Source organism: Salvelinus alpinus, chromosome 27 (assembly GCF_045679555.1).
Source record: "Salvelinus alpinus chromosome 27, SLU_Salpinus.1, whole genome shotgun sequence".
Lineage (NCBI taxonomy): Eukaryota > Metazoa > Chordata > Actinopteri > Salmoniformes > Salmonidae > Salvelinus > Salvelinus alpinus.
In genome coordinates, this window is record NC_092112.1 from 30,313,254 (window position 1) to 30,338,117 (window position 24,864).

At 40.1% G+C, this 24,864-nt stretch overlaps 1 protein-coding gene across 2 annotated transcripts in view; it reads right to left on the bottom strand.

Moving 5' to 3' along the window:
- Positions 1 to 21,292, bottom strand: part of LOC139556367 (uncharacterized) — a 39,537-nt gene extending 18,245 nt beyond the window's left edge. Inside the window, exons 1-10 of one of the 2 annotated variants that reach the window (XM_071370264.1) lie at positions 20,578 to 21,292; positions 20,216 to 20,410; positions 19,866 to 20,071; positions 19,571 to 19,615; positions 19,384 to 19,399; positions 18,782 to 18,982; positions 18,479 to 18,681; positions 18,350 to 18,385; positions 18,045 to 18,090; positions 17,707 to 17,805 (exon numbers count right to left, since the gene is read on the bottom strand). In XM_071370264.1, the coding sequence (XP_071226365.1) occupies positions 17,708 to 17,805; positions 18,045 to 18,090; positions 18,350 to 18,385; positions 18,479 to 18,681; positions 18,782 to 18,982; positions 19,384 to 19,399; positions 19,571 to 19,615; positions 19,866 to 20,071; positions 20,216 to 20,410; positions 20,578 to 20,590 (1,059 nt within the window). In that variant the 5' untranslated portion in view covers positions 20,591 to 21,292 and the 3' untranslated portion in view covers position 17,707. Of the gene's footprint in view, positions 1 to 17,412; positions 17,832 to 18,044; positions 18,091 to 18,349; positions 18,386 to 18,478; positions 18,682 to 18,781; positions 18,983 to 19,383; positions 19,400 to 19,570; positions 19,616 to 19,865; positions 20,072 to 20,215; positions 20,411 to 20,577 lie in introns of those variants that run through there. The other variant, XM_071370265.1, reaches the window with a different exon arrangement.
- Between the last annotated feature and the right edge of the window lie 3,572 nt (positions 21,293 to 24,864).

Below are 24,864 nucleotides of genomic sequence, written 5' to 3' on the forward strand. Positions count from 1 at the left end.
TCACTGTCACAGAATGCTTTCCAAAAAGCCAATAATTAGAGTTGTGTTGTGTATTACTGCTGATTACACTTTCTCACATGCTTCTAATGACAGGTTGGTCCTGTCATCCATTTCATATTGAGGTGAGTGTGCACATCCTGGTCTTTTGTATTTGTATTTATTTTGGATCCCCCAAGCTACTCATCCTGGGGCCCAGCAAAATTAAGGCAGTTTATACAATTTTAAAAACATTACATTACATTCACAGATTTCACAACACACTGTGCGCCCTCAGGCCCCTACTTCACCACTACCACATATCTACAGTACAAAATCCATGTGTGCGTGTGTGTATATTGTGTATGTTAGAGATAGCCTGCAGAGTTCTGTCTTACCATCCTGGTCTGTGCCCAAACAATTCGAACTTCTACTTTTAAATATCCATCTTTCCAGAAACAAGTCTCTCACTGTTGCCGCTTGCTATAGAACACACTCTGCCCCCAGCTGTGCCCTGGACACCATATGTGAATTGATTGCCCCCCATCTATCTTCAGAGCTCTTGATGCTAGGTGACCTAAACTGGGACATGCTTAACACCCCAGCCATCCTACAATCTAAGCTTGATGCCCTCAATCTCACACATATTATCAATGAACCCACCAGGTACAACACCAAATCCGTAAACACGGGCACCCTCATAGATATCATCCTAACCAACTTGCCCTCCAAATACACCTCTGCTGTTTTCAACCAAGATCTCAGCGATCACTGCCTCATTGCTGCATCCGTAAATGGTCTGCGGTCAAACGACCACCCCTTCTCACTGTCAAATGCTCCCTAAAACACTTCAGCGAGCAGGCCTTTCTAATCGACCTGCCCCGGGTATCCTGGAAGGATATTGACCTCATCCCATCAGTAGAGGATGCCTGGTTATTCTTTAAAAGTGCCTTCTGCACCATCTTAAATAAGCATGCCCCATTCAAAGAATTTAGAACCAGGAACAGATATAGCCCTTGGATCTCTCCAGACCTGACTGCCCTTGACCAGCACAAAAACATCCTGTGGCGTTCTGCATTAGCATCGAACAGTCCCCGTGATATGCAACTTTTCAGGGAAGTTAGGAACAAATATACACAGGCAGTTAGGAAAGCTAAGGCTAGCTTTTTCATGCAGAAATTTGCATCCTGTAGCACAAACTCAAAAAAGTTCTGGGACACTGTGTAACAGCAGCCTTCCCTCTCTTCACGGGAAGAGGGGGTGAAACAGAGATCAGACCAACACGCAGCGTAGCCAGTGCTCAACATTTTTAATTTAACGAACTGTGAACACTACAACAATACAAAACAACAAAATGTGGCAAACCGAAACAGTCCTAGCTGGTGCAGACAAAACACAGAGACAGGAAACAACCACCCACAAAATCCCAACACAAAACAAGCCACCTATATATGATTCTCAATCAGGGACAACGATTGACAGCTGCCTCTGATTGAGAACCATATTAGGCTGAACACAGAAACAGACAAACTAGACACACAACATAGAATGCCCACCCAGCTCACGTCCTGACCAACACTAAAACAAGCAAAACACATAAGCACTATGGTCAGGACGTGACACACTGTAAAGTCCATGGAGAATAAGAGCACCTCCTCCCAGCTGCCCACTGCACTGAGGCTAGGAAACACTGTTACCACCGATAAATCCACTATAATTGAGAATTTCAATAAGTATTTTTCTACAATTGGCCATGCTTGCGACCTGGCTACCCCTACCCCGGTCAACAGCCCTGCGCTCCCCACAGCAACTCGCGCAAACCTCCCCTACTTCTCCTTCACCCAAATCCAGATAGCTGATGTTCTGAAAGAGCTGCAAAATCTGGACCCCTACAAATCAGCCGGGCTAGACAATCTGGACCCTCTCTTTCTAAAATGATCTGCCGAAATTGTTGCAACCCCTATTACTAGCCTGTTCAACCTCTCTTTCGTATCGTCTGAGATTCCCATAGATTGGAAAGCTGCCACGGTCATCCCCCTCTTCAAAGGGGGAGACACTCCAGACCCAAACTGCTACAGACCTAAATCTATTCTTCCCTGCCTTTCTAAGGTCTTCGAAAGCCAAGTTAACAAAGAGATTACCGACCATTTCGAATCCCACTGTACCTTCTCCGCTATGCAATCTGGTTTCTGTGCTAGTCATGGGTGCACCTCAGCCACGTTCAAGGTCCTAACCGATTTCATAACCGCCATCGATAAGAGACATTACTGTGCGGCCATATTTATAGACCTGGCTAAGGCTTTCGACTCTGTCAATCACAACATTCTTATTGGCAGACTCAACAGCCTTGGTTTCTCAAATGATTGCCTTGCTTGGTTCACCAACTACTTCTCCGATAGAGTTCATTATTTCAAATCGGAGGGCCTGTTGTCCGGACCTCTGGCAGTCTCTATGGGGGTGCCACAGGGTTCAATTCTCGGGCCGACTCTCTTCTCTGTATACATCAATGATGTCGCTCTCGCTGCTGGTGATTCTTTGATCCACCTCTACGCAGACGACTGTCACGTCGGTCCTTATCCTTGTTCGGGCGACGTTCGGGGGTCGACGTCACCGGCCTTCTAGCCATCGCCGATCCACTTTTCATTTTCCATTTGTTTTGTCTTTGTCTTACACACCTGGTTTCAATTCCACAATTACTTGTTCATTGTTTAACCCTCTGTTCCCCCATGTTTGTTTGTGAGTGATTGTTTATATGTAATTACGGTCCGTTTATGTGGGCTCGCTTATTTTGTATTGTATTTGTCTATTTTGAGTAAAATAGGTTCATTTACTCATATCTGCTGTCCTGCGCCTGACTCCTCTACACCAGCTACACACAGACAACATTACAACGACACCATTCTGTATACCTCTGGCCCTTCTTTGGACACTGTGTTAACTAACCTCCAGCTGAGCTTTAATGCCATAAAACTCTCCTTCCGTGGCCTCCAACTGCTCTTACATGCAAGTAAAACTAAATGCATGCTCTTCAACCGTTCGCTGCCCGCACATGTCCGCCCGTCCAGCATCACTACTCTGGACTGTTCTGACTTAGAATATGTGGACAACTACAAATACATAGGTGTCTGGTTAGACTGTAAACTCTCCTTCCAGACTCACATTAAACATCTCCAATCAAAAATGTAATCTAGAATTGGCTTCCTATTTCGCAACAAAGCATCCTTCACTCATGCTGCCAAACATACCCTCGTAAAACTGACCATCCTACCGATCCTCGACTTTGGCGATGTCATTTACAAAAAAGCCTCCAACACTCTACTCAACAAATTGGATGCAGTCTATCACAGTGCCATCCGTTTTGTCACCAAAACCCCATATACTACCCACCACTGCGACTTGTATGCTCTCGTTGGCTGGCCCTCGCTTCATACTCGTCGCCAAACCCACTGACTCCAGGTCATCTACAAGTCTCTGCTAGGTAAAGCCCCACCTTATCTCAGCTCACTGGTCACCATAGCAGCACCCACCCGTAGCACGCGCTCCAGCAGGTATATCTCACTGGTCACCCCCAAAGCCAATTCCTCCTTTGGCCGCCTCTCCTTCCAGTTATCTGCTGCCAATGACTGGAATGAACTGCAAAAATCACTAAAGCTGATACTCTTACCTCCCTCACTTGCTTTAAGCACCAGATGTCAGAGCAGCTCACAGATCACTGCACCTGTACATAGCTCATCTGTAAATAGCCCATCCAATCTACCTCATCCCCATACTGTATTTATTTATTTGTCTTGCTCCTTTGCACACCAGTATCTCTACTTGCACATTCATCTTCTGCACATTCTACCATTCCAGTGTATAATTGCTATATTGTAATTACTTCGCCACCATGGCCTATTTATTGCCTTACCTCTCTTATCCTACCTCATTTGCACATGCTGTATATAGATTTTTCTACTGTTTTCCTGATTGTTTGTTTGTTTATTCCATGTGTAACTCTGTGTTGTTGTATGTGTCAAACTGCTTTGCTTTATCTTGGCCAGGTCGCAGTTGCAAATGAGAACTTGTTCTCAACTAGCCTACCTGGTTAAATAAAGGTGAAATACATTTTTAAAAATGTGTGTATGCATGTGTTTGTGCCTATGTTTGTGTTGCCTCATAGTCCCCTCTATTCCATAAGGTGTTTGTTTATCTGTTTTTCTAATCAAATTTTACTGCTTGCCTCAGTTACCTGATGTGGAATAGAGTTCCATGTAGTCATAGCTCTATGTAGTACTGTGCGCCTCCCATATGGTTCTGGACTTGGGGACTTTGAAGATACCTATTGTTGCATGTCTCGTGGGGTATACGCATGGGTGTCCGAGCTGTGCGCCACCAGTTCAAACCTCCCATAAATACAAGTAGTGATGAAGTCAATCTCTCCACCACTTTCAGTGTCACGCCCTGACCTTAGTTCCTTGTTTATGTCTCTATTTTGGTTTGGTCAGGGTGTGAGTTGGGGTGGGCATTCTATGTTTAGTTCTATGTTGTCCGTTTCTATGTGTTTGGCCTGGTATGGTTCCCAATCAGAGGCAGCTGTCAATCGTTGTCTCTGATTGAGAACCATACTTAGGTAGCCTGTTCCCACCTGTGTTTGTGGGTAGTTGTTTTCTGTTTTGTGTATTGCACCTTGCAGAACTGTTCATTTGTCGTTTTGTTGTTTTTGTTCATGTGTTCGTATTTATTAAAAGTATTATGAATACTTACCACGCTGCACCTTGGTCCTCTTCTCCTTCTCCCGACGACGTTCGTTACATTCATAACTCTTTATCCACAATATAGCAGGGGGTGTAAAGCCATAACACTTAAATTTTTCCAGCAACAGACTATGATCGATAACATCAAAAGCCTTGCTGAAGTGTAACAAAACAGTCCCCACAATCTTTTTACCATCCATTTTTTATTACAATTTTCAGCCAATCATCAGTCATTTGTGTAAGTACTGTGCTTGTTGAATGTCCTTCTCTATAAGCGTGCTGAAAATTTGTTGTCAGTTTGTTTACTGTAAAATAGTATCTGGTCAAACACAATTTTTTCCAAAAGTTTACTAAGGGTTGGTAACAGGCTGATTGGTTTGCTATTTGAGCCAGTAAAGGGGGCTTTACTATTCTTAGGTAGCGGAGTGACTTTTGCTTCCCTCCAGGCCTAAGGGCACACACTTTCTTGTAGGCTTAGATTGAAAATATGGAAAAATCGTCCGCTACTATCCTCAGTAATTTTCCATCCAAGTTGTCAGACCCCGGTGGCTTGTCATTGTTGATAGACAACAAAACATTTAACCTCTTCCACACTCACTTTACAGAATTCAAAATTACAATGCTTGTCTTTCATAATTTGGTCAGATATACTTGGATGTGTAGTGTCGGCGTTTGATGCTGGCATCTCATGCCTCAATTTGCCAATAAAAAAATCATTAAATTAGTCGGCAAAATCAGTTGGTTTTGTGATGAAATGAACCATCTGATTCAATAAATTTTTCCCCAAAATGTCATTTAAGGTGCTCCAAAGCTTTTTACTAGCTTTCTTTATTTCATTTATCTCTGTGTCATAGCATAGTTTCTTCTTTTTATTCAGTTTAGTCACAGGTTTCTCAATTTGCAATATGTTTGAAAATCGGCTGTGCAGCCAGAGTTATTTGCCATTCCTTCTTGCCTCATCCCTAGCAACCATACAAATGTTCAATTCCTCATAAATCCACGGGGATTTAACCATTTTTACAGTCATTTTCTTAATGGGTGCATGCTTATTAGTAACTGGAATAAGCAATTTCATAAATGTGTCAAGTGCAGTGTCTGTTTGCTCCTCATTACAAACCACGGACCAACAAATATTCTTTGGACCTTTCATAAGGAAATGCTGCAGCAACCGCCCTTGCTTCCTTTCTGTTTCTTTATTGTTTTCAAAATGTTTGTGATTGCTTTGTTATTGTGATGACACTTCAGTAGTCCTCCCTTGCTCTCGTGGACCAGAAGGTTTACAGTCTTCATTACATAATCTCTGGTCACTAGTCTGCTGCTATCAGCTACAGTGGAGTCTGGGTTGAATGTGTGATGCAGCACTACACTAAACTCTGATCAAGTGACAGGTTCAGTTCCATGAATTGCTATAGACAAGTGTCATCTTAGTAAAAGTTTAGTAGTAGTTACGTAGCTCGTAGGGTAAGCATTAACAAAACAAAAACAACTGCTATAATAACTTATTTAATGGATATTGATTACCTGGAATCTGCTGCAGTGCTTGCCTGATGACTCAAACTGAACTCTTGCGCTACTCTATCTTCACTACATATAGTACTTCAGTCTGAGACTGACATCATTGAAGTTGTTTGTGGTGACCTCAAAATGAGGGGTGTTGTACAAAACAAAGTAATCAGTGAATGGATAATCTCTAACCAATCAGAGTATCAAAGCCAATGACTAATTTTCAAAATGGTTCTGGCCCAACACTCAAAATGGCTCTGGCCCAACCCATTGGTTTCTAGGACCAATCAGAACGGTTAGAATGTGTTTGCATTCTAGAAATCGTCAGGGAGGTACTCAGATCCAGAAACTAACGTCCGTAGGAGTGGCGTAGCATTTGGGTGGAGCAAGGAGTTTGGGTAGCAGGCAACTGCAGTGCTGCTTCAGTATCAATCCCAGGACAGTCCTCCCTGGCTCTCATGGAACAGACAGTCAGTCCACTCTATTATATCAGTTCTGGTCACCAGTCTGCTGCTGTCAAGTACAGTGCACTCCGGAATTGACTGTGAATTAACTTTAAATAATCATTGTGTGAATGCTCACTGCCTGATTGGATAGAAAACATTCACTGCAAGAACAACTCTAGCTTCAGTAGCCAGCTGGCAGTAACTGTGGTTACAGGCTTGATTTTGACTTTTGAATTTGACCATTTGTGTGTTGGCGTAAGTGGGGAGAAATGACACAAAGCAAGTGGCAAGTCCTCTATGCTCTTTTATTATTTTTGGAGGGTATCACATCAGAAAATGTATATCTGGCGGGAAACATGTTTAGAATTTGCCCCACTTCCACAGTTGTGAGGTTATCATTGATTCACTTTTGGAACAGACATGCAGCCAAAAAGCTAAGCATATTTCTCTGAAATCATTTTCTTTAAAAAAGTCCCAATGGCCAAGATTGCAACTATACCAAAACAGACACTTAAAATCCACTGGAAAAAAAGAAGAAAAAATATATTAGACAGGATATAGCATAATATGTTAGAAATGTCAAATGAAAAAGATATTGGCATACCACACTGTCCATCTGGTCTTTGGTCTTTAAAAAAAAAACAAGAAGCACAAAAAGATAAGTTATCACAGTACATCAACTCATATTTGTTTTTTTCTTGATTTAGCTTGCCCGGCATAACGGAACGAATAAAATACTCCCAAAAGTGCAAACCCCACCCACTCAGATTTGCCAACAACAGAGTGAAGATATTGATAAATTGATGCTTCACCTCAGGATGTATGTCAAGCTTCTTCCTAATCTCTTTAACTGCTTCTTCAATAAGAGGACAGTTCAGTAGTCCTCCCTGACTCTCATGGAACAGACAGTCCACTGTGAGTATGTTAGTGGAATTAAATTATTCCTACAATATACTCATTAATTAAATTCAATCTGTCTATTTATAAGAATTTGTAAGATACTTATTAACATAAAATAGACAGGATACAGTCATATTAAAAATTAGATAATAGTGTTTATTCTCGGAGCAAGCTCCCATTTGATCATAAACACAGACTTATATACAATATATGACGTCATAGGTTACAGAATGCGTCTCATTGTCCTAATCAAATAGAAAACAGGTTCAAAAGTTCATTCTAACCTCACAGGGCACTCACATGAAAACACCATATAATCATTTATCCTGAAGGCTCACTATAATTGATTACCACTTGAGCAGACAACTCAAGATAATGAAAAACCTAAAAAGTGACCCACAGCCTTATCTAAACATCTCAGGGCTAAGTTGGGTCAGTTCAACCAGAGTTGAATGACCCTTTCTGCTTACTTTATAACCCACAACACAAATCTCTTTTCACCAGGCATGCAGAGTTCAATTTGTTATATTTTTATTTAAAGCTAGAATTTGTTTTAACTATTTATTAACAAAATTCCTAACAGAGTATTACATCACTTCTGGTCACTAGTCTGCTGCTGTCAGCTACAGTGCACTCTGGGTTAAAAAAGTGATGCAGGACTACCAGAATGACATCTTTACCATCTATCAAAAGAATGAGGGACAAACAAAGCATTTATTCATGTCATTAGCCACCTGATACATGTTCTATCTAGATCAACTGATATGGAGATAGAAGAGATAGAATTGACAGTAGGATAGTTTGAGGATACTTTGGGGGTTGGCTACCTGGAATCTGCTGCAGTGCTGCCTCAATATCAGTACCAGCACGAGAGACGATGGGACAGAAAGCCATGATGACATCACTCTGCTCTGGTGACATCACTTCAGTGAAGCCTCCTTCAAGTTGTCTCATAAACTGGATATGAGAATCCATAGTCTTGCCAGTGGTGATGGTGTAGTACCTCATCAACCTTGGCACCTCTGTTTTGTAATGGATAAAAAGAGAAAAGTCAAGTATAGACACTAAAACTAAAAGTAGCAATGTTTGGTTTAGATCACTGCCCAGACAACTATAATCCCAAACTAAGATTTGGCCTTAAACATTATTTAAATACGTGGTAGGCCTTTGTCCTGTTAAAAGAATTACCTCTGCGTTCCATTGTGGATCTGTAAGGGAATGAACAGGGAAGAAATAATATTAATCATGTAACAGACAATAAAATACATATCTTACTGTATAATATAACAACCAGTGTAAATATTTCAAGTCGTCTTTCATTCTGACTATGACAGATCCCTCTGAGATAAACTATGCAGTCTCCCGCCCACCTCCCCTCTTGCCTTTATTTGACCATGTGATCTACAGGAAACAAGTGAAAGTCAATTGCTGACATCTATTTTACACCCATATAATTAGCATCATAAACCCCATTATATTTTCATGTCTGCACCAGTAGCCTATACACATCACATCAATTTGACTTATTTATAAATCACAGTGGTGTTAAATAAGATAACTCAATGAAGGATGAACAATGAGCAATGCATGAGTTTTCAGACAGCTGATCTCCTAAGAACAACTCATCTGCAACATAATGGCTGTATTTATACAGGCAGACCAATTCTGAAGTGTTGACCAATTATTGACTAAAGAGCTGATCTGATTGTTCAAAAGGTCAATTAGTAGAAAAAATATCAATGTTGGGGTGCCTATGTAAACGCAGCCAATGATCCCATGACTCATTCTGTGTGCCTATCAATTTGGAAATGATTATCCGTCTTTGTTGTCATCCGTCCGGATATCAATTGAACAAACGATACAGAGCTTCCTTTATCTGTATCATGTGTCAGTTAGTGCTGAATGTAAAGAGGAAAATTGACTTACTGAACCATAATGGTGTGTGAATTCCTTTGGAAGACGACTGTTGAAAGACAATCTGACTACCTTCTTTGATGCCCAGAGGAATGTGAAACATAGCTTGATGGAAAAGAGGAGGAGAGATGGTTTTATCAGAAACAGTTTCACTTTCATATTCAAGAGACACTATAGTAGGCTTTTAAAACTGCAGCATCACCTGTTTTTTCAACTGGCATTTGGTTAAAGATTGGCATGCCCTAGTTAACCATTGGCCTGTGAAACAACCTAAAAAGCCTTTACAACATTCATTGTAAAAGTATGAAAGAAAAGTAAAAGTATAAAATACAAGTAAAAGTATAACTTGTCACCAACGCTATGAGTATTATTCATACAGAAATCACATCCAGTATTGTTAGACACTGTCACTGGAACAGCTTTAAGGCTTGGGGGCCATGTGGGGGAATGCATATAGGGTAGAAGTAGCTGATCTGGAATCTGTTTTGTGTCTGTTCAACACAAAACCTGTTCCTACTGGTTGGCCTTAAGAAACTGGCCCTTTTACAGTTGTGGTGAATGAGATGAGAATCTAATTTGTTGTCTCCACAAAGAGGGAGTTTCAGGAATATCAAAGAAGGTATGCAATATGGAGAATTGATACTGTAGTGTTTGTCTTTGCCAGAAGATACTGACAACAGCTACGCTTGTTTACACTGCCTACACTGAGGTCAGAACGTGAAAATGGTTATATCAAGACACCGTGAAGCCAGAGGCAGATATTGGTCAGAAAACGTACCTCAATGCAGGGATGGGATATGCCACTGTACTCCAAACATTTTCATCCTCATGATAGCTACCAGAAGCCACAGAAGCCATTGAACAACAAAGGAGCTGATTGGCTGACACTGCCATTCTATATTTATTTTATTTAACCCCCTTTTTTCTCCCCAATCTCGTGGTATCCAATTGTTAGTAATTACTATCTTGTCTCATCGCTACAACTCCCGTACGGGCTTTCGCTGTAAAGCCTATTTGAAATCGGACACTTTGGTGGGATTAACAACAAGATTACCTTTGAAATGGTATAAAATACATACATGTATGTGTGAGGAATTTTAATTATGAGATTTATGTTGTTTGAATTTGGCGCCCTGCACTTTCACTGGCTGTTGTCATATCATCCCGTTAACGGGATTGCAGCCATAAGAAGTTTTTAAGTTCAGTAGTTCAAAAACATGCTATGATTTTGCAGAGAGCCACATGAATTCACAGAAATACTCATTATAAATGTTGATGAAAATTCAAGTGTTATGCATGGAACTTTAGATACACTTCTCCTTAATGCAACCGCTGTGTCAGATTTGAATGTTCTTTTACGGAAAAGCATAATCTGAGAACGGCGCTCAGAGCCCAAACCAGCCAAAAGAAATATCCGCCATGTTGCGCAGTCAACATTAGTCACAATAACGTTATAAATATTCACTTACCTTTTGTAAACGCTGCGTGTAACACATCCGGTGTCAGGATAAATAAAAAGCAAGGTCTGCTAACTTTCTTTAATTATGTTTAATTACCGCAAACAATGAATGGCAAATGCAATTTTCGTATATACGGGTTCGCTGTATCACCGCGCAGGATGAACAGGGAACTGGCAAGAAGTACGTAAACAGCTGTTCTTATACCGTGATGACGTAGTTTCAACGCGTCTGTTAGCCTATCACAGTAGAGGCTGGGCTTGGTTTAGACTTTGCCCCCCTTTGCTGGCCCTTTGTCCAAGCCCCTTGGCGCGTTCCTTTGTCCACATCTGGTTGTTGGGTAGATTAGCTCCGTCTTGGGTCTGTCGATTCTACACTAAAACAGTTCCTAATATGGTATTGTCCAGTATTCTAACCTCCTGGTTGGTCTAGAGAGATGCACCCCTCCCCTCTCCAGACTGTCCACAACTTTTATGGCCTGTGTTGGTCAGTCCTTACACCTACACACACACCCCCCTCTGTATAGTTTGTGTATGTGTGTAACAAAACAATATTCCTCTTCAACCAATATGCTAACAGGCTATTATGCATAAACATAAATCCTAACACTTTGATGATCTTCATCAGAATGCACTCCCAGGAATCGCAGTTCCACAATAAATGTTTGTTTTGTTCGATAATGTCCATCATTTCTGTCCATTTATGTCAAAATAGCTTATTTTGTTAGGGCGTTTGGTAAACAAATCCAAAAGCGCGATCAGGTCCAGTTGGACGAAAAGTTCAAAAAGTTATATTACAGGTCGAAGAAACTTGTCAAGCTAAGTATAGAATCAATCTTTAGGACGTTTTTATCATAAATGTTCAATAATGTTCCAACCGGAGAATTCCATTGTCTGTAGAAAAGCTTATGGAACGAGAGCTACCTCTCATGTGAAATGCGCGTCAATGAGAACGAGGCTGCTGGCAGACCCCTTAGTCAAACAGCTCCCATCCGGCCCCCCTTCACATGAGCAGCCTGAAACCACGTTCTAAAGACGGTTGACATCTAGTGGAAGCCTTAGGAAGTGCAAAATAACCCATATCCCACTGTGAATTCGATAGGGGTGAGTTCAAAAACTACAAACCTCAGATTTCCCACTTCCTGTTTGGATTTTTTCTCAGGTTTTTGCCTGCCATATGAGTTCTGTTATACGCACAGACATCATTCAAACAGTTTAGAAACTTCAGAGTGTTTTCTATCCAATACTACTAATACTATGCATATATTAGCATCTGGGACTGAGTAGGAGGCAGTTCACTCTGGGCACGCTATTCATCTAAAAGTGAAAATGCTGCTCCCTATCCCAATATTTTTCATAAGTATATAGATAGCCTATTGAAAATATTAGCATAGCCATTTGATAGTCTCTCTATTCAAATAACTGAATGCAAACACTGGTTATGCGGATCGTTGTCGGGGGAAATGACAGAGGGAGACTCAAACAGGGAGAAATGGAAGGTAACCTTGCTAAGAGAAGTGTATGGTACAGGTAGACATTTCACAATGTAAATGTATCAAACAATTAAATCAGTAGTTGGCTACATTGTAGCCAAGTTGTTTGAGCACATGTAGTGCTTCTACACCTGCATTGCTTGCTGTTTGGCGTTTTAGGCTGGGTTTCTGTACAGCACTTTGATATATCAGCTGATGTAAGAAGGGCTTTATAAATCCATTTGATTTGATTTTGATTTAGTGCACGGTTAGAAAGGTTACATTATATCAGCATCCAGAGCGTAGATTTGCTGCAACGTCACTGCAAACCAAGCGTTCTCCGTCTTTATGTGGCTTTTCGTGGACAATGATGGTGGCTGTGGCTCTAGAAACACTGCTACTGCTACACTGCTCGAGTTGCTACAATACTTCACTGCTGTACTGAATAAAACAGAACCAAGGAGTTCATATGACCTTTGGATTCACACGCGGGCTAATTCTGTGTTCATAAAGGTAGGTATACCACGTGTTAGGAATTTTGTTAATAATAACTAAAACAATTTCTAGATTTAGATAAAACTATAACTAATTTAACTCTGCACGCCTAGTGAAAAGAGATTTGTGCTGTGGGTTATAAAGTAAGCAAAAAGGGTCGTTAAACTATGGTTGAACTGACCCAACTTAGCCCTGAGATGTTTAGATAAGGCAGTGAGTAACTTTTTAGGTCTTCCATTATCTTGAGTTGTCTGCTAAAGTGGTAATAAAATATAGTGAGCCTTCAGGAGAATAGATTATATTGTGTGTCATGTGTGTGCGCTGGGAAGTTGGAATGAACTTTTGAACCTGTTTTATATTGATCAGGAGGAGGAGATTTATTCTGTAACCTATGACGTCATATCTTGTATATAAACTATTGTTTATGGTCAAATGGTAGCGTGCTCCGAGAATAAATACTATTATCTAATTTTAATAAGACTGTATCCTGTCTATTTTATGTTAATAAGTATCTTACAAATTCTTATAAATAGACAGATTGATTTTAATTAATGAGTACAATAGAGGAATCATTTAATTCCTTTAACACACGTCATTTTTATTCTATGTGGACATCAAAATACAGTGTCCTACTACCAGAATAGATGTTGATCTCCAGACTAAATAATATTGAAGCCCTTTTGACAATTATGTGATAGTGATGATGTCTATTGCATGCACTATCTGTCTTAGAATAATTCAGGCCTGGTGTTGTTATGTTAGAGACAGTACTGATCGGTGAGGTCTTCTGTAATCATGAATCATTGTCATCATCCACTTCATCATCACACACACAAGGAAACATGTCACCATCATATCTGCCAAGGTAGAGGAACGCTTCACAGCCAAAACAAAGAAATGGTGTTCCACTACCAGATAGCTAACTGTCACTAAACTGTCACTATTACTAGATTATGACAAATTGTCATGTAACCGTCTCACCAGGCTCGAATTTGACTTTCACGATATTAACTTACGTAGAATATCTCAACAGCATGGGATGTTAGGTGAGAAGGACATCTCCAATAAGAATCCCTATTTTAAACTATCTAGGGTGATGACAAATAGGGTATTTGTCACGTTCCTGACCTGTTTTCCTTTGTCTTGTATTTATTTAGTTGGTCAGGGCGTGAGTTGGGTGGGTTTGTCTATGTGTAGTGTTTAGTGTCAGCACTATTTGTTTGAATAGCTTCACGGTCGTCTGTTTGTCGTTTTTGTTTGTTTGTTCATCTTCGTTAATAAAAAGAAGATGTCCTTATAACAAATAATAATCAAAATGATTATTGCTTGTGGAGATTCCATGTCAGGTTTTGGCCAAGACTGTTCGGGTTTTGGTCACTAGATGTCCCCATTGCACCTTTTTTGTACCTTTTGTTTTTCTTGCTCTAATTATTGTTTGCACCTGTAGGTCATTCCCTTGTTAGTATTTATACCCTGTGTGTTCCTTGCTCAGTGTTTGTAAGTTAGCACCCAGCCCCAGCCCAAGCCTTGTTTTATTCAGATATTTCTCTTGTTGGATTTTCCAGAGGTTCTCTGGTTTAGTTCTTGTGTATTATTTGAGTAGTCTTTTGAGGTTTGTTTTTCCCTGCTGTTTTTACCACTTTGTGGAGTTTCTTTTGTATTTTGGAGGATTTCCATTTTGTACCTTTTGGCTTTATTTTTGGACATTGTGGATTTAGTTTCTTTGCCTGAAGATTTTGTTCTTTATTAAACCACCATCTCTAGTACTGCTGTGTCTGCCTCATCTTCTGGGTTCTGACGATTATTAGTGACTGTTTCTCGCACCGGGTCCTGACACTCCATTTATGTATTCCATGCATATTGGTCCATGCATGATGTTCCATATCGTAGTTTTCAAAATAAAACCTTCTAAGGTCCGGTAGGAAACTGGATCTCCGATCTACAGTCCTGTACTTGAATATTATAGAATGATGACCCTCATGCCCAGGCGACCCAAAAGATTAAAAGAACATATGGCAGAAAAAGGTCAATGGGCCTACTGTGAGTTTCCTGTATTTTAATTGCACATTTCTGTTTTTTTAAATTGCCTATCCCTGTAATGAAATCGACTCCAAACATTCCACTCCTCTCAGATCTACAAGTCCAAAGTGGATAGGTGATAGGAGTCAATTTGGGATTGGGTAACAGTCTCTGCTTGACAACACTTACATTAACACTTAGTTTACTCTTTTTTTAAACTCTTGTTTTGTGTGCCCATTGCCTGATTATTAAGGTCAACAACCATCTCTTTCCATTTTTGAGTTCTTTGTCTTTCCTCAAGATGATGGATGACAAATGGATTTTACACGCCTGTTATGTCATTTTTATACCCCAGTGGCAGAGGAAGCCATGGGAACACCTTCCTAATATTGAGTTGTACCCCCTTTTGCCCTCAGAACAGCCTCAATTTGTCGGGGCATGGACACTACAAGGAGTCGAAAGCGTTCCACAGGGATGCTGGCCCATGTTAACTCCAAAGCTTTTCACAGTTATGTTAAGTTGGCTGGTTGTCCTTTGGGTGCTGGACCATTCTTGATACACACAGGAAACTGTTGAGTGTGAAAAACCCAGCAGCGTTGCAGTTCTTGACACACTCAAACAGGTACGCCTGGCACCTACTACCATACCCCGTTCAAAGGGACCCATTCACCCTGTCACCCTGTCATGGAAACAGCAGATGTTCCAAATGTTTTGTACACTCAGTGTATAAGAATCTTTAGGTGTGCCATCAATTTTGACATCTATCTTTTTGAAAAATATATATATATATTTCTTGTTAAATAAAATCTCTTTCTCTAAACAATTGTATTAGTATAAAATACTTTTCAAATTTTTTTGGAGCATACAATATAGCTCAGTATGTGTTATTTATTTGATACAGTCTTTTTCGCTCATCTTTATCAAGGGTGCCAATAATTTTGGAGGTGACTATAGTAGTATAAATAACAAAATTATTTAAAGACATTATGTACTAGTGAAAATTACTTGTGTTATCCATTCTGGTTCTGTAGGAAAAATAAACAAATAGAAATAAAGTATTAGTTACATAACAACCTGTGACTGTTTCTGTGTGACTTTCCAATGAGAATCTTTCACCTTCACTATTAGGCCTACTATCATCAATAGAAAGCAATATTAGTGTAGCCTCTTATCTAATAGGAATCAAATTTTTTCCTAGTTCTACGCCAAACTCCAACATTACTCTTTTACTCCTTTTTAATGCATGGAATAATTCAATGAATGAGGGATGAGTTTTGGGATGTTTAAAGGATGTGGTAGAGGTGGTAGCCATAAGTTATAGTACCTCTATGGTGGAAGCCAGATGACTTTTTTTCATTACAGTCAAGAGTGAGTGATCTCAGAGAAAGGGAAAATGGGAAGCTGCAGCAACAATATGGAAACTGGAATATGGGTGAGTGGGTGTGTCAAAATGTAAGCAGTGGGCGTGTGGAAAGTAGTGGGTATGTTGAAAGGAATTTGTGTGTCGAACGCGCTCTGCTGTAGATGTTAGAAGGTTTTGATTAAGCTGTGTTCTTTTCCTTCTGTTTCTTACCGCGCAACTACCAGTTGTTGAATCTTGTTATGTTCATACAAATATTTACACATGTTAAGTTTGCTGTAGTAAACGCAGTTGACAGTGAGAGGACGTTTCTTTTTTTGCTGAGTTAATACATATATACTTTTGGATTCTCATTTTTCAGGGGGTGCGGCATCACACCCAACACCCCTACTTCCTGCGGCTATGCATAGCTGTAGTTTTAGTTTATGGTTGACGCAGCTTGCTCGCCATTAGCCAATCAGCGTTTCTCAACGAGTGCAAACTGGTATTTATGACTTCACAACTGGTAAATAGCACCTTCCCAATTGGTTAACAACGCATTATCAGCCTCCCGGGTGGCGCAGTGGTCTAGAGCACTGCATCGCAGTGCTATGCTGCGCCACCAGAGTCTGGGTTCGCGCCCAGGCTCTGTCGCAGCCGGCCGCGACCGGGAGGTCCGTGGGGCGACGCACAATTGGCTTAGCGTCGTCCGGGTTAGGGAGGGTTTGGCCGGTAGGGATATCCTTGTCTCATCGCGCTCCAGCGACTCCTGTGGCGGGCCGGGCGCAGTGCGCGCTAACCGAGGGGGCGGGTGCACGGTGTTTCCTCCGACACATTGGTGCGACTGGCTTCCGGGTTGGAGGCGCGCTGTGTTAAGAAGCAGTGCGGCTAGGTTGGGTTGTGCTTCGGAGGACGCATGACTTTCGACCTTCGTCTCTCCCGAGCCCGTACGGGAGTTGTAGCGATGAGACAAGATAGTAATTACTAGCGATTGGATACCACGAAAATTGGGGAGAAAAGGGGATAAAATTAAAAAAAAAAAAAAAAAAAAAAAACTACGCATTATCTCTCCTACCAACACAACACAGGTTCATGTTCTTAATGTCAAAGTGTAATGATGACTATTTGTGGTTCATCAATGACACACTCATAAAGCAACTGAAATTCTATGACTTTAATATTTAAAAGAAGGGCAGTCAAAGCAGAATAAATTGACAACACAGAATATACAATCAGAGTAGGCCGACAATATTACATGAGCATCATGCCATCTTAAACTAATACACTATCCTGATAGAGGTAGGTAGAGTAGGTGCTTTATTAGGCTTTATTCATTATTTTTAATGTATAATTAAGTCAGTTTATCTGTGTTGTCTGTGTAATTTATACAGTTTATTCCTCTATTTCTGTTTGAACCTACTTGCTCTATTTCCATTAGGTTAGTTTGATAAACCTCATTGTTTCTTTCTAGAAACAATAAAAAATATCACCAAACAAAAAAGAACAAGAAAAATAATGAGCCCAACAAATGCAAATGGTGATCTCTGGCAACCTGTAAGATAGTAGTAAACATAAAAGCTGTATGTTAGTTAGCTACAGTAAAGTACAATTATCACAATACAGTTTATGTTTCTGAAATGCAAACAATATAACCTCTATAAAAGCATGTCATAATTACCAACAACTACATATATGGATTATATAGTTATTAGTTATGAATATAACGTGTATATAAGCAACTGTAAATATTGTAATGTTGTGGAATTTAGTTTAAATTAATGATGGACTTACAACGCCTGACTGCCCTGATGCAACCAAGGATCCAGGAACACACCATCTGGAAATTAAAACAATCGGAAAACGACACATTGGCTTTAGAACCCTCAGAATAGTATGGAGGTTGTACTGTATATTTACTACATTACAAGCAACAAGTAGACCTCTGAATAGGACTTTGACCAACAATACAAAAGCTGAAGAAATCATGACAAAAATAGTCCCTGCTATTAAAAAAAATCCCAATACGAACATTGGTTGAGAGGGTATAATGCAGTATAATGCTGATGTATTTTGTCATTTGCATTGGTTTGTCATACCATGAGCAGATCCATACAGACAGATCCAGAATCAGTCTGTAAAATAATTCAAGATTAAAACATTATCTTTAGATCTCATGGTACATAACTAACAAAGTGAAACAAAAAATGGCAGTGGTGAGTTAATACCTCAGGATGTATATTAAGCTTCTTCTGAATCTCTTTGACTGCTGCTTCATTGCGATGACACTCCAATAGTCCCTGGCTCTCATGGAAGAGACAGTCCACTGTGAGTATTACATCACCTCTTGTCACTAGTCTGCTGCTGTCAGGTACAGTGTAGTCTGGGTTGAAGGTGTGATGCAGTACTACCAGAATGACAGGTTTACCAGCTGTCAAAAGGAAAACAAAATACACTTCACCTCATTACAATTTTATTTGCCTATTTTCTGATTCATTTTGGATGGATTGATTCTCCCCTGACTAAATTACCAGGAATCTGCGGCAGTGCTGCTTCAAAATCAGTCCCAGCACGAGAGACGATAAGACAGAAAGCCATGATGACATCACTCTCCTCTTGTGACATCACTTCAGTACAGCCCCCTCTGATGACGAGATGTCTTGTCAAATCCACATGAGCACCCAAGGTATTGCCAACCACAAATATGAAGAATCTTACCATCCCTGACATGCCTATAGAGACATAGACAATATGAAGAAAATGTAGACATAATTCACACTATCTAGATATAATGCGTTATATTTTTAATTGTATTACATCAAAAGTAGTTCAAGGGGAAGAATACACTAGTAGTCCACTGTGCTTATTTGGTAATAAGGCAATCCAGTTATCAAGATGAACTATGTCTTTTAAACGGGATGCACTTCCTTCATAATAGTTTTTGAAAATGAGAAAGTGGTGGATGTGGTTTTGCAACTGAAGTCAAACAATGCTTCCACATAATCAGTTTACAGTCTGTTTTTCTTACAGGCATCAACATTGATCCCCCAATAGCAGTTTTCTTAAATGACAAGGGAATGTAGATATTGTACATATATATCATTTTAATGTATGATTTACAGATAGTACTTACTTCCAAGAAACGTGTGCTGCAGCAGAGAGAAAGTTAGCAAATTATATACAAAAGGTATCTGTATAAACTTTGTATTAAAGCTATATGTATCAGACTAAAAGATTACATCATATAATGGTATACAATTGTTGGGTATTTTGTCAGCTGTTGAGTAAAGCGGCAACTCCTAAAATGAAAATATACATACTGGCCTGTTTCTGAGATCAGGGATGTCCACGACAACATCTATCACCTATGAATACAATATTTCAATACACTGAATAAAGAAGTTCAGTACACTTTGATTAAAAATAACAAATACTCATATTTAAATGAAAACACATTATTTACACTCTTGGACCCTATCTAATAAAATGCTTCAGTTAAAATGTCTCCTTTTGCATGTATTGTTTTTGCTAACCAGCTGAGTCTGGTTTGTGTGTCCAATTCATGAATGATCATGAATGAATGACGGATATACACATAGAACATGGGTGAACTACCTTTGGCTTCATGTTCAGCAGGTTCAGAATGTTACCAACTGCTGCTTTGTTGCGAGGACAGTTCAGTAGTCCTCCCTTACTCTCATGGAAGAGACAGTCCACTGTGAGTATTACATCACTTCTGGTCACTAGTCTGCTGCTGTCAGCTACAGTGCACTCTGGGTTAAAAAAGTGATGCAGGACTACCAGAATGACATCTTTACCAGCTGTCAAAAGAATGAGGGACAAACAAAGCATTTATTCATGTCATTAGCCACTTGATACATGTCCTATCTAGATCAACTGATATGGAGATAGAAGAGATAGAATTGACAGTAGGATAGTTTGAGGATACTTTGGGGGTTGGCTACCTGGAATCTGCTGCAGTGCTGCCTCAATATCAGTACCAGCACGAGAGACAATGGGACAGAAAGCCATGATGACATCACTCTGCTCTGGTGACATCACTTCAGTGAAGCCTCCTCCAAGTTGTCTCATAAACTGGATATGAGAATCCATAGTCTTGCCAGTGGTGATGGTGTAGTACTTCATCAACCTTGGCACCTCTGTTTTATAATGGATAAAAAGAGAAAAGTCAAGTATAGACCCTAAAAATAAAAGTAGCAATGTTTTGGTTTAGATCACTGCCCAGACATCTATTAGCCCAACCTAAGATCTGGCCTTAAACATTATTTAAATAAGTTGTAGGTCAGTGTCCTGTTAAAATAATTACCTCTGCGTTCCATTGTGGATATGTAAGGGGAGTGAACAGGGAAAAAAATATGTATTAATCATGTAACAGACAATAAAATACATATATTACTGTATAATATAACAACCAGTGTGCAGACAGTGTAAATATTTCAAGTCATCTTTCACTTTCATTCTGACAATGACATATCCTTCTTAGATAAGCTATGCAGTCTCCCGCCCACCTCCCCTCTTGCCTTTATTTGACCATGTGATCTACAGGAAACGTGAAAGTGAATTGCTCACATCTATTTTACACCCATATAATTAGCGTCATAAACCCCATTATATTTTCATGTCTGCACCAGTAGCCTATACACACCACATCAATTTTACTTATTCAGAAAGCATAGTGGTGTTAAATAAGATAACTCAATGAAGGGTGAAAAATTAGCAATGCATGAGTTTTCAGACAGGTGATCTCCTAAGAAAAACTAATCTGCAACATAATGGCTGCATTTACAAAGGCAGACCAAATCTGAAGTTTTGACCAATTATTGAAATAAGAACTGATCTGATTGTTCAAAATACCTGTTAGTGGATAAAGATTAGTATTGTGTTGCTTGTGCCTATCAATTTTGAAATGATTATCAGTTTTCTGTTGTTTAAGTCTGGATATCAATTGAACAAACAATACACAGATCAGATCCTCCTTTATCTGTATCATGTGTCAGTTAGTGCTGAATGTAAAGAGGAAAATTGACTTACTGAACCATAATGGTGTGTGAATTCCTTTGGAAGATGACTATTGAAAGACAATCTGACTACCTTCTTTGATGCCCAGAGGAAAGTGAAACAGTACACAGCTTGATGGAAAAGAGGAGGAGAGATGGTTTTATCAGAAACAGTTTCACTTTCATATTCAAGAGACACTATAGTAGGCTTTTAAAACTGCAGCATCACCTGTTTTCTCATCTGGCATTCAACTGGCCGTAGTTAATCATTAGCCTCTAAAACAACCTAAAAAGTCTCTATAACATTCATTGTAAAAGTAAAAAAGGAAAAACTAACATAACTTGTCACCAATTCACCCTCCCGGATCCGGGATCCTCCTCATCAGAAACGCAGACTAGCATAGCCTAGCCTTGCGCCACAGGGATATCATATAATATAATTTCATGAAATCACAAGTCCAATACAGCAAATGAAAGATAAACATCTTGTGAATCCAGCCAACATGTCCGATTTTTTAAGTGTTTTACAGCGAAAACACAATATATATTTATGTTAGCTCACCACAATAGCCAAACACACAACGCCATGTTTTCACCGCAAACATAGCTTTCACAAAACCCACAAATAGAGATAAAATGAATCACTAACCTTTGAACAACTTCATCAGATGACAGTCTTATAACATCATGTTATACAATACATTTATGTTTTGTTCAAAAATGTGCATATTTATAACTACAAATCGTGGTTTTACATTGTGAATACGGCGCCAAAATGCACCAAATTGTCCGGAGATATTTTGGAAAGTCACGTAATCTAACCAAAAAACTCATCATAAACTTTGCTAAAAAATACATGTTGTACAGCAAATGAAAGATACACTGGTTCTTAATGCAACCGCTGTGTTAGATTTTAAAAAATAACGTTAGTACAAAGTACAGCATGCAATATTCTGAGACAGCTCCCAGCCATTCTCCGCCATGTTGGAGCCAACATATTCCACAAAAATACGAAATAACATCATAAATATTCTCTTACCTTTGATGATCTTCCATCAGAATGTAGTGCAAGGAGTCCTAGTTCCACAATAAATCGTTGTTTTGTTTTAGAATGTCCATTTCTTCTGTCGAATTAGCAACTTTGGCTAGCATTGTGGAGCGCACATGTCCATCAACTCTTGGCGCATGGAACGAAAAATTCCAAAAGTCACAATAAACGTCGAATAAACTGGTCAAACTCAGTTGAAAATCCATCTTTATGATGTTTTTCTCATATGTATCCAATAAAGTCCAAGACGGATCATTTCGTCGTGTATACCTAACGCATTGCAGAAAACAATGTGGTGTTCCCTGGTGCGCAGCTAAATACTGCCAATAGGGCGGACCTGTCACTCCAAAAGCTCTCATTTGGTCTCACATCAAGCTAGACACCCCATTCAACATTCTACTGCCTGTTGACATCTAGTGGAAGGCGTATGAAGTGCATACAGATCCATAAATATAAGGCAATTGAATAGGCAAGGCCTTACACAGAGCCCCATTTTCAGAATTTTCACTTCCTGTTTGGAAGTTTGTTGCCAAATGAGTTCTGTTTTACTCACAGATATAATTCAAACAGTTTTAGAAACTTCAGAGAGTTTTCTATCCAATAGTAATAATAATATGCATATCGTATGATCTAGAACAGAGTACGAGGCCGTTTAATTTGGGCATGATTTTTTCCCAAAGTGAAAACAGCGCCCCCTATTAAGAAGAAGTTTTAAGGGTAGGGAAAAGATATGAAATGCTGATGCGCATTCTGACTAAGTGACAGAAAACTTGGCAGTCCGCTGCAAATTGAAAACACACACACGCACCCCTCCACACACGGCTCCTAATTTGCAGCTGTTTTGCAGTGAGAATGTGCAGGGACGTATTTTGCCAACATCTATTTAGGCATATTAAAAGAGTCATCCTATCCGATATCACTATCAACTGTCAACTTACAGTTCCGATTACGAATACGAGTATGGCCATGTTGGCACACCCCTGCGCACATACCATCCCTACGTGTCTCACGCCGACTCCACTGTCTCTTAATGTAACCATGATTGCGTTCGAACCTCAGTGCAGTTCGATGTAAACAAGCTGAACTGTACGGTTGGTATCTTCTGGAAATGTTTGTCTGGGCAATATATTTCATAAGTAGATAGCCTATTGAAAATATCAACATAGCCATTTGATGGCTTCCCTTAGCAAGGTTAGCTGCCATTTCTTCCTGTCTGAGTCCCCCTCTGTCATTTCCTCCCGACAACTATCCGCATAACCAGTGTTTGCTTTCAGTTATTTGAATAGAGAGACCCTCAAATGGCTATGCTGATATTTTCAATAGGCTATCTACTTCTGAAAAATATTGTCCAGACAAACACTGCCAGAAGATACCGTTCCTACCGTCAAGCTTGTTTGCACTGAGCTGCACTGATGTCAGAACGCAATCATGGTTATATTACGAGACAGTGGAGTCCGTGTGAGACATGGGTAGGAAAACGTAGGGATGGTATATGCGCCGACGTGGCCATGCTCGTATTACATTTTTACATATTTTAGTCATTTAGCAGACGCTCTTATCCAGAGCGACTTACAGTAGAGTGCATACATTTTATTACATTTTTTTACATACTGAGACAAGGATATCCCTACCGGCCAAGAGCAGACGCTCTTATCCAGAGCGACTTACAGTAGAGTGCATACATTTTATTACATTTTTACATACTGAGACAAGGATATCCCTACCGGCCAAACCCTCCCTACCGGCCAAACCCTCCCTAACCCGGACGACGCTATGCCAATTGTGCGTCGCCCCACGGATCTCCCGGTTGCGGCCGGCTGCGACAGAGCCTGGGCGCGAACCCAGCCCAGCCTGGGCGCGAACCCAGAGACTCTGGTGGCGCAGCTAGCACTGCGATGCAGTGCCCTAGACCACTGCGCCACCCGGGTATTCATACACAGTAATTATGACAACTTCCAGATGACGTCCTCCAACCTATCAGAGCTCTTGCAGCATGAACTGACATGTTGTCCACCCAATCAAAGGATCAGTTAATTAATTTAGTACTGAAAGCATAAGCTATGTCTAGCTAGCACTGCAGTGCATAACATGTGTTGAATAGTTGACTCAAAGAGAGAGAGAGAATTTTTGATCAGTTTTGAACAAATACATTTCTTCCAAAATTAAGGAGACGTAAGAGAGAGAAAAAAAAGAGGGTGATAGATATATTTGGTTGTACTTTGGCAAATGCAGCTAGCTAGTTCAGCCTACTCGAACACCCAGCTCATACAGAGATGGATGCTATGTTAGCTAGCTGGCTATGGCTACCCAACACTGGAACTCTTCCAAGTCAAGGTAAGCTTTTGGTTTTATTATTTTATTGCCACCTGGGCCCGTCAGTCTAACTGCTGACCTGCTCTCTGACTGTACACTGTACTGCCTGATTCTAGCGGGTTTACTAAAGCGTTAGTTCTAGTACCTCTAGTTGACCATGATGTGACAACAGTGTAGGTTGTGTGTTGTGGTTAGTGGTCATGACATGGTTTGGCTTGGAAAGCTTTTTCCGCCT